The 11255-nt window shown below is 40.5% G+C and overlaps 1 protein-coding gene across 2 annotated transcripts; it reads right to left on the bottom strand.

Moving 5' to 3' along the window:
• Nucleotides 1-4558: 4558 nt before the first annotated feature.
• On the bottom strand, nt 4559-10529 carry LOC143556887 (uncharacterized). Of its 2 annotated transcripts, none has more exons than XM_077046102.1 (3): nt 10444-10529; nt 5018-5225; nt 4559-4965 (listed from the first exon to the last, which is right to left on the bottom strand). In XM_077046102.1, exons 2-3 carry the CDS (start codon nt 5198-5200, stop codon nt 4732-4734), a joined length of 417 nt encoding a protein of 138 aa, XP_076902217.1. In that variant the 5' UTR covers nt 5201-5225; nt 10444-10529; the 3' UTR covers nt 4559-4731. The 2 variants fall into 2 exon arrangements, with proteins under 2 accessions (XP_076902217.1, XP_076902216.1); XM_077046101.1 differs by having other exon boundaries at nt 4560-4965; nt 5018-5219; nt 10431-10515.
• Nucleotides 10530-11255: the final 726 nt, after the last annotated feature.

Here is an 11255-nt window from a genome sequence, read left to right as displayed (position 1 = left end):
TAGTCAAATAAAAACATGACTAATAATAATAATAATAATAATAATAATAATAATAATAATAATAATAATAAAACAAGTTATGTTTATCAGAATAGTTATAATACTTAATATTAGTAAAAATAGTTAATAGTATTAACATTGATTTTCAAGCTTAAGTTTCAAATACAACTTTTTTGAATAATCAACAAAGCCTGGTCACCCGATTACACCCATTAACAAAAGGTCACCCACCCTCGCAATCGTAGACCGGTAAATGACCCGACCACTTCAAGGAGAAACAAATCTCATAAACTTAAAATAAGTATACAAAAAACAAGATTAAAATAAGTATAGTAAATAATAACTACCAATGGAATTTCTCGTGCATTGCGGTGGGAATTCCTTGTGTAGAACAATTCGGTTTACATTATTCGGTTAATTATTCGAAACCTTTTTCCTTTTAATTTCTTTGAACCATCATACTTCTCGACAATCCAATCACCTTCACAGCTCCAAGAACTCTCACCCTCATAAGCATTCATTTGTTGTATACCTTCACCAAAGACAAATAGCCTTATTAAATTATGGGTTCTTAGTGAAGATGTACAACCAGGGGATGCTTAATTGAAGGTGAGAGATGTGTTCCTACGGGAATCGATATTGTGTAAGATATGAAGTTCAGACGATTGCGGATGATATAACTAGTAAATATGTTCCTCCTCATGTAAACATATTTTATTGTCTAGGGAGGATTACGCTTACTTGTTTTTTAGTACAAGTGGCTACAGGATTTGCTATGTGATAGGATTGACTATAACTTTATAATTATGATGTTGAAACTCGGAAGTAAGGGAGCCGATATCATAGACATAATAGACCAAGTTGAGGCATGGTTATCGGTGTTTATATAGATTTATTATGTATGATGATGTGTAATGTGTATTTATGACTTGTTGATTTAACAGATTCAAACAAACATTAAGCTATAAACCAGATATTCAAAGTTTAAATATTAAATATTCAATGTGGCATGCGTGACGTTGATTTTTGTAGTATTTAAAAATATTAGTATCTTTTCTGTTTTAACTAATACAACTTTTATAAATTAAAAAAAAGTAAATATTAGTGGCAAGCTAATAATTAATTAATAGATACGGATAATTAACATTTTTCATCCGTGTATAGTCAAATAAAAACATAACTAATAACCAAACTTAAATGAAAAAAAAAAAAAAACCTAAAACAAGTTATATTATCAAAATACGTAGTATGACATTTGATATTAACAAAAATAATTATAGTATTAATCTTAGCAATTCAAAAACAATTAGCAAATTTTAGCTAGCAACATGCCTATTTTATCGAGCCATATCTTCAATACATTTGAAATATCATAAACTTACAATAATAATAATAAAAACAAAATTAAAATAAATGAAGCCATAAATAATTTAGATATTCGACAAAAGATATTACATTTATCACGGAAAAATTCCGCATACATGTTATCGTTCATGTTTGAGGTTTACGGGTGGGGCTTTTACTCGAACCCCATTAGTCCATTACTAAACCAGAAACAAAGATACCCGATTCCGATTGAGGACTAATATGAGGAACCCAACCTGATGAGTAAATAAAATCAAACCCCTGTGGGCTATTAGGTTTATATAGTTCTTTTAAAAAAATATTAATGTGTATATATACACTATTAGTAGGGTTGTCCTAAGATACTCGAAACTCGATTAACCTAATCCGAAAAAATCTGAACCCGAATTACACGAACCTGAAGAAACAATGAGAGATTTGGGTTGGGTTTCAGGTCTAGATTTAAAACTTTGAAACCCGAAAAGCCCGACCCGGAAAACACCCCTAACTATGAGGTTCAAAACAGCATACTATAGGGCCAAAACAGCAGCCCATATACACTATACAAGCCCAAAACTATAGCAAGTTAACAGAATAAAGGCCCAAAATAATAAACCTCTCAGTTATGTTTCGGCCTATTTAGAGGCCCAGACGCCAATTCGGAACTAAAACCAACCAATTCCAGGAGAAACAAATATCATAAACTTACAATATTTATATAACAAAAGAACAGATTAAAATAAGTGTAGTATATAATAACTACCAATGGAAGTTGAATTCGAAGCCTTTGTTCTTTTAATTTCTTTCAACCATCATACTTCTCGTCACTCCAATCACCTTCATACCGCCAAGAACTCACCTTCATAAACATTTCTTTGTTGTATACCTTCACCAAGAGCCAAAAGCCCATAACTATTAATATTAAATTACGGGTTCTTGGTGAAGGTATACAACCAAGGGATGTTTATGAAGGTGAGAGAAGTGTTCTGGACAAGAACCGATATCGGGGATGATATGAAGGTGATTGGATTGACCATAACTATGATAATTATTATCTTGAAACTTGGAAGGGAGCCGATATCATGGACGGTATAGAGTGAGTTGTGGCATGGTTATGACTTATGGGTGTTTATATAGATTTATGTATGATGTGTAGTGTGTGTTTATGATTTGTTGATTAAGCAATTTCAAATAAATATTAAGCTATAAATCAGGTAATCAAACTTCAAATATTAAATATTCAATGTGGCATGCGTTACGTTGATTATGATATTATTTTAAAATTATCAGTATCTTTTCTGTTTAAACAAATACAGTTTTCTAAAAATACTTTGGTAATTTTTATTTGAAAAAAAATATACATTAGTGGCAAGTTCATTCATAATTAAATAATTTTAAACAATTTTCATCCGGGTATAGTCAAATAAAAAACAACTAAGGAAAAAAAACCCTTAAAACAAGTTATTTTATTTATCAAAATAGTATTTAGGTCCTGTTCGTTTCAAGAATTTGGAAGAAATTCTAAGGAATGAGATTTTAAATCCCATGAATTGATATGTTCGTTTCATTAAATGAAAGAATGAGAATGGAAACTAAATCCCATCAAATCCCACATTTCATGGGATTTCAAAATCCCACCTATTTAAAAGGATTGTTATGGAAAATAAAAACCACTCCAGAAAAATTCAAAAAAATTAATAAAAAAATCATAACTCAAAATATAAATCAAAAATGACAAATGTAAAAAAACTAAAATGTTTCATTCGTTGTCCTCGTTCTTAAAAAAAAAACCGAGAATGAAGAAGATTCCAATTCCAATACATATTAACCAACCAAACACATGAAAGGGATTCTCAAACATTCCATTCCATTCTAATTCCAAATCCTTTAAAAAAAGTCCGTGAAACGAACGGGCCCTTAATGCTAGCAAAAATAATTATAGTATTTATAGTATTTAATCTTAGCTATTAAAATCTATTAATTAAATTTTAGCTAGCAACATGCCTATTTTATCGAGCCATATCCTCAATATATTTGAAATATCATAATCATAAACTTACAATAATACAAAAAAACAAGATTAAAATAAGTGAAATCATAATTAATAATACACATTTATCATTGTGTATCTGGTTTACGGGTGATACTTTTTACCCGAACCCGATTACCAAACCTGAAACAAAGATGCCCGATCCTGATTAAGGACTAATCCGAGGAACCCAACCCGATTAGTAAATAAAACCGAACCCCTGTGGGCTATTAGGTTTATATAGTTCTTTAAGCAATTTTAATGTATACATACACTATCGGGTTCTGCCTATTCAGAAGCCCAGACACCAATTCGTGATTAAAACCACTTCACATATATCCGGAACCCAAAACTCGATTAACCAAAACATATACGGGTCATTATTTTGTTACGTTTCCAACCACAAAAAACTGATGAACCCAACCCAAAAACCCGAAACTCGTTTACACAACCACAATGGCACTCCTAAATTATGGTTACAAGTCACGGGCATGAGCAACTTTCAAATAATAATTTGATTTGAGAAAAATAATATGGATTCAGGTTCATTTGGGTCAACTCAAATTTAAAGAGACAATTAAGGTCTACTTAATCCATACAAAGAGTAAAAAAACAGACCGTATTATAAAACTACTTCACTTAACATGAGTCCGAATGCACTAAGACTACTCATGGCCCAGGGTTGTTCACGAATCGAGCCAAGGTGGTTTTGAGCCCGGGCTCAAAATTAAACGAGGCAACTCAACTAGGCTCTAGCTCGATTTTGAAGTTAAACGAGCTTAAGATCGAGCCAACGAGCCGAGCCATGACTCGACCCGAGCCTGGGTCGATTTTGGCTCGGTTACAAAAATGAGCCAAATCCCCTCAGAATGTTTCAAATCAAGTTTTTTAGCTAGTTTTATTCGACCTGTTACCGAGCGAGCCAGGAGCCTCGAGCTTTTTGAATAGCCAGAGATGGCCATTGTTAATATCCACACCTACGAGGCTACTACAGCCACTGCTCCATCAATACGATTAACGAACGCCGTCTCCACTATAGTCATCACCAACATCGTCCCCCCCGTCTTCCTGACCATCGTTACCACCACCGCTGCTAGCACCCGCCACCGTCACCACCTCATAGAAACAAATATAGTGGCTAAACTCACTCTAAGCCAACCCAAACCATCTAGAACCTTTAATCTATATTTTAAACAGCCCATTTTGACCCAACAAATGGTTTTTATTTCTGCCATTTATAATAACCTCAAAAGTCTGCAAAACACAAACATACTAAACAACATAATAAAAGCATCACCAATCATCATTCAATCTAAGAACATCCTCTAAACCAAACTCGAAAGGGCAAAATGGTCAACTTACTTTCGCTCATCTTCCTCATCAGTCTCTTCATCTTCTTCACTATCATCATCAAAAATACTGCCTCTAAGCATTTTAAAATCACCATCATCTCCAGAAACAAGCTCCCCGTCAGGTTTTAAGTCCCGGTGTTTGACCAGAATCCAACGTAACAAGCGGTCTTCTTTGTTCAAATAATGAAGCTCTTCGTTAAAGCTTGGCGGGGTCATCATTGTCATTTGCATCAGTTTACCCTATACCATGAATAAACGTTCGGTAACAATAAAGAAGATGTAAAGAGTTTACCTGATAGTATCTGCCATCAAGCTTCTTGACTCCATAACCTAACTGAACGGTTCCAAGCGATTTCAGTTCAGTTAAAACGCCATTTCTTCGATACACATGTTTACCAATGCGAGTAACCAACTCTATGAGTGATTCATTTCTAACATGAGGCTTCAACAGTAGCATACAATCATAAAGAGGCATCTTTCACTTTTTCCCCTTTCTGAAACTAGATTATGAACAATATCACAAAATACCTATATCAGTATATCAGTATTCTACGATTGTTTTCAATGAATCCATATCAGTTTAAGATGTCGGAATTAAGTGTGCAAATGAGCCAAACCTCCCGCGAGCTACTTGAGACTGGATCTATAAAAAGCTCAAGAGCCAAGCCTTTTCGAGCTCAAGCCTCAAATAAAACTCGTTTAGTTATCGAGCTGGAGCTTTGTATGAGAAGCTTGTTTAGGCTCGTCGAACCTTAATGAACCTTGTGTATTTTTAAGTTTCACCTTTGTTTGGACTTCTATGTATTAATTTCAAAGGGTGTGCATGAAGCCCAAAAAACCAAACCGGAAAAACTAAACCAAAACAAAAACTGACAGTTTGGTTTTGGTTTGCATGTTATAAAAACTAAAAAACCGAACCGAAATTATATATTTTTATTTTTAACTTACAAGAATTTAATAAATCATCATCATCATCATCATCATCATCATCATCGTACTCAGTATATCCCACCAATAGCAAAGCTATGGCAGGGTCTGAGAAGGGTAAAGATGTAGACAGCCTTACCTCTACCCCGTAGGAATAGAGAGGCTGCTTCCGGTGAGACCCTCGGCTCGATAGTATGATATGCAGCTAAAATATTTTAGCCCAAATGTATGATAATCAATTAGTTATTAATAAACAAAAATAATTTAAGCCAAATTTTTTTTCGGCCCAAAATGTTCAACCTTAAATGAAAACCCCGAAAAAACAGAACCCGAACCAAAAACCAAAAAACAGAAACAGTTTTCAAACAATCAAAAACCCGAAGTTCGGTATTACCCCAAAACCGACACTAAACCGAACCGTGCACACTCCTATTTCACACTGCACAGCCGAGCTCAAGCCAAGCTCGTTTAAGATTTTCCTCAAAACATATAAAAATAATTAAAACCGTAAGCTGAGCCCGAGCTTAAAACGACTCACGAGCCGAGCCGAGCCGAGCGTAACTCGAGCTCGAGATACCGTAAGTCAAAATGAGCCGAGCTCGGCTCCGCTAGTTTACACCCCTAACCTTCTGAATCAACATATGATATATAAAAACTTAATCAAATTTCTATATAACTGGACAGAGTATGATTGACAACATAAACATCAAAATCTGAACGAATTAATCCTATAACAGCGTATGTGATTAGTGCGTCTAATTATCTAACACGTCTAAGCTCGAAACTTATGTGTAGGGGTATGGTACTAAACCCGGCTTACGACCTTAATTTATTATGTCTGGCTTATTTTATTATATGGACTAATACAATATTATTGGGCTGAGGGGGTTTTGTGGAGGTAACCCTAACTGGGCTAGGCCCATTAGGGTACCATGATGGTGGCCATGAGGCTCCCTATATAAGGAGGTCTCCACCTCCTTATTAAGGGTTGTTGTTCTCAATAAGAGCCACCACCATAACCATTTTTGTGTCTGTAAACAAGAGATCCTCGAGATTTCTTAGCAGTCACCTCCACACCCCAAAAAACCATTGCAGATCTCAAGCTACCGGGGAAGAAGATGAAGTTGTGGTTCGTTTATCTCGAACACCGAGGAACAGTGTCTTGGATCAGGTCAAATTCATTTCATGTTTCTTCATTGGCGCCATCCGTGGGACCGGCAACGAACCACACTTCGTTTTTCGTCTCGGTCCTCCGATCTGTTCATCAAATACTCTAGATCTACGATTTCTTCTTTCAGATCTGTTCTATGGAAGTCCAAAAATCAGCTTCCACAAGATAAGCTTCCGCGAGCCGTGAGCAAAGTTCCCGCGAGGCGCAATCAAAGCCTTGGGGGTCAACTTCAGATTCTGCATGCGCGCTCCCGGCGATTACTCTCCGCCACAGCGGGTTGCATGCGCGCTCTCGGCGATTACTCTCCGCCACAGCGGGTTGCATGCACGCTCCCGGCGATTACTCTCCGCCACAGCGGGTTGCATGCGCGCTCCCAGCGATTACTCTCCGTCATGCATGCGCGCTCAACTTTCAGCCGCTATGCATGCGCGCCCGCGGATCACCACTCCGCCGCCATGCATATGCGACCTTGGGTCACCATTCCGCCGCCATGCACGCGCGCCCGCGGATCCTCACTCCGCAGCCATGCATGCGCGCCCGCGGAAACCACCATGCGGGTCGGAAGACGACTCCATGCCTTCGGTTTTACGCAGAAGACTCCGCCTCAATGCATGCGCGCCCCGAAGTAACCGCTCCGCCGCCATGCATGCGCACCGCGGATCAAAACCCCATGCGGGTTGGAAGACGACCCCATGAGGGTCAAAAATAGTACAATATGAGCTTGGAAGACGACACCATTCATGGGCGCCGTGCTCCGACATAACAAACTCTGACCAAGGCGGGTCACCTGCAAGCTCCGCAGGTAAGCACCCGACCACCATTCATGTGCGCCGATGGGTTTCAACAATACGTCACCATGCATGCGAGCTAAGGATCATCGCGTCACCGTGCATGCATGCGTGTCCCGCTGATCAACTCTACGCCGCCATGCGTGCGCTTCCGCAGATGAACAATCCGCCGCCATGCATGCGCGCCATGCACATGTTGCACTCCACCGACATGCTTGCGCGCCGCTGCTGATAGTGCACTACGCCTTCATACATCATGCGTGCAGCCGCGGATCAACACTCCACCACCTATGGAAGACTTCGCCACGATGCATGCATGCGTCCCCGCGGATGAGCATTCCACCATCATGCATGCGCGGGCCGCGGATAACGCACTACCCCGCCACGCATGCATGCAGCCGCGGATCAACACTCCATGCATGCGCGCTCGACCCTTCGCCATGTAAGCGCACTCAACTCTCCGCCATGCATGCGCGCTCAACTTTCTGCCGCTATGCATGCGCGCCCGCGGATCACCAATCCGCCGCTATGCATATGTGACCTTGGATCACCATTCCGCCACCATACGTACGCACCGCCGGGATCAAGACTGCCACCATGCATGCTCGCCAGCGGGTCACCATTCCGCCGCCATGCACGCGCGCCCGCGGATCCTCACTCCGCAGCCATGCATGCGCGCCCGCGGAAACCACCATGTGAGTTCGAAAGACGACTCCATGCTTTTGGTTTTATGTAGAAGACTTCAACGCCATGCATGTGCACGCAACCCTCTACCATGCTTGTGCGCAACTCTCCGCCATGCATGTGCGCTCAACTCCCGCCATGCATGCGCGCTCAACTCCCCGCCATGCATGCGCGCTCAACTCTCCGCCATGCATGCGCGCTCAACTCCCGCCATGCATGCGCGCTCAACTCTCCGGCCTCAACTCGCCGCCATGCGTGCGCGCTCAACTCCAGCCATGCATGCGCGCTCAACTCTCCGCCATGCGTGCGCGCTCAACTCCCGCGGGTGACATAAGCGCTCAGATATTCCAGCCCCGGCACAGTGCCACCATGAAACACTAACGACGTGTCATCTGGGCACTCACGAGGATCAACTAGCAACCATAAAGAGCCGCATGCGCACTCCCACAAGTTAACTTCAGCCATCACGGATGTATCACGGGTCATTTCTGGCTCCCGCAGATCACGAGAGAGTTCCATAGCGGGTTGATTCGCGCCATTCCGCGTCCGTAAACAACTTTTGCGGGTTACTACCGGGGCTCGTCACGCTTCCGCATGGATGAAATTCACTCTACCACCATCATCGGGGACTGAAGAAGCGATCTGGATGTCTTTCGTATGATGAATGAAGGTGTTTTCTTGATGTATGAGTATATAGGATTTGCATGAAATGGCACAAAAAGTGCTTATATTAATGCAAAATATATGGCTACGCGCCAAACTTAAAGGTTGGGAATCCTAATAAACCCGCTCGGCTACGCGCCGAATATTAGGTTGGGCACACCTCATAATTCGCCTAAGGATGGAAGACATCCGAATATATAGATTGGGAATCCTCATAAACCCATAAGGCCACGCGCCAAACATAAAGGTCGGGAGCCTAATAATATCCCACATGGCCACGCGCCAAACATAAAGGTCGGGAGCCTAATAATATCCCACATGGCCACGCGCCAAACATAAAGGTCGGGAGCCTAATAATATCCCAAACGGCCACGCGCCAACATAGGTTGGGCACACCTCATAATTGGCCCGAGGATGGGAACCTTGTAATACATCCACTTTTAGTTGATATGTTTTTGCAGGTTCGGCTACGAGTCGCACAAGCACCTATGACATTATTATTATTATCTGGACGTTTGTGCCTCCATTATTATTTTGAAAACAAGTTGAGATAGTCATCCTGCGTAGAAGAGGCCCTTGTGGGCCAGTCATTATCATCATATTATAGCTCATAAGCCGCAACTCGTGCATGCTTCATTATTTTATAGCTCGTAAGTCGCCTCGCGCGCAAGCTTCATTATTTTTATAGCTCGTAAGCTGCCTCGCGCGCAAGTTGCATTACATTATTATCAAGATGCGCACTCTATCTTTTATCAGGCCCCGCGCCACTATTGTTATGATGCGTGCTATATCTTATTCATGCCAGTGCACCATTATTATCATAAGGATCACAACATGTCACCATCATGGAGAAAACCTCTCAAAAACTCAAAGACAATAAAGACAAGGCCGAAGAAAGGGGAAAAAACCGCCTCATATCCTAACACACCTTATGAAGTCCAGCGCTCCACCTAAACGCTTGCACGCCTAGGAGCAACACTGGACTTGGGGGGCTTGTAGGGGTATGGTACTAAACCCGGCTTACGACCTTAATTTATTATGTCTGGCTTATTTTATTATATGGACTAATACAATATTATTGGGCTGAGGGGGTTTTGTGGAGGTAACCCTAACTGGGCTAGGCCCATTAGGGTACCATGATGGTGGCCATGAGGCTCCCTATATAAGGAGGTCTCCACCTCCTTATTAAGGGTTGTTGTTCTCAATAAGAGCCACCACCATAACCATTTTTGTGTCTGTAAACAAGAGATCCTCGAGATTTCTTAGCAGTCACCTCCACACCCCCAAAAACCATTGCAGATCTCAAGCTACCGGGGAAGAAGATGAAGTTGTGGTTCGTTTATCTCGAACACCGAGGAACAGTGTCTTGGATCAGGTCAGATTCATTTCATGTTTCTTCATTATGTAAATTGATTAATTAAAGTTTATTAAACCTAATGAAAGCTGAAGGTGTGATGAATGAGGATACGTACCGTTGATTGTGACGGATCTGATGCCGGCGGTAATGGAGATTCGCCGGAAATTAATAATCTAGGGTTTCACGGAGGAGCAACGGCGGAAACGGTTAGTGTGGAGTATTAGGATTATTTGTTTTAGAGAATGCTGCATTAGTGGCCCTCTAACTTTTATGGTATATTTTAACATCGCTCTTTCGTTGCTCGGTTTGAAGCTGATTAAATACCGTGGGTTGTTTCCTGTGAAAATTTTTTTAGTATTAATATGGTGTAAAATCCCGGCCGACCCCCGTGAATTCTGACCCCGACCCTTGTAGAACTTTGAGACGACCTATATGAAAGTTTGAGATTGACCCTAGTACATAATAAAATGAAAACTTTTAAAAGTATAATTCTCTGGTCTGTCTAAACGCAAAACCGATTAAATATCGAGCTAAATTCAAAACTTGTTTTTGGTTACACTGAATAAGCAGTCTGAGCAAATAAATGTGTACGTGTGAAATTTACGAAACAAGGATAAGAAAGCAGGCGGGTCATTTCCTGGGATTGTAGTTCAATCGGTTAGAGTGTTGTCCTGTTTAGACGAAAGCTATGGTGCAGAATAACCCAACTACACTGAATATAACAAATAGTGATTATTTAATTTTGGCGAATCTGATTACAATTTTAGCCCAATTTTATTTACTCTAACTCGATTAAGTTACAAATAATGGTAAAAATTTATTTTTTTCACCTCACTTTTTTCCATTTTTCCTACATGCTTTTACCTATTCTTCTTCTTCTTCTTCTTCTTCTTCTTTAGATGTATATACAAATATTCAGCCGTACGACACGGTGGAAAAC

The sequence above is a fragment of the Bidens hawaiensis genome, unplaced genomic scaffold (assembly GCF_021521415.1).
Source record: "Bidens hawaiensis isolate Kalapana, Puna unplaced genomic scaffold, B.hawaiensis_p1.1 tig00018749_1, whole genome shotgun sequence".
In the NCBI taxonomy this organism is placed as follows: domain Eukaryota; kingdom Viridiplantae; phylum Streptophyta; class Magnoliopsida; order Asterales; family Asteraceae; genus Bidens; species Bidens hawaiensis.
Note: the sequence above shows the minus strand (reverse complement) of the source record. Positions and strands in the feature narration are given on the sequence as shown.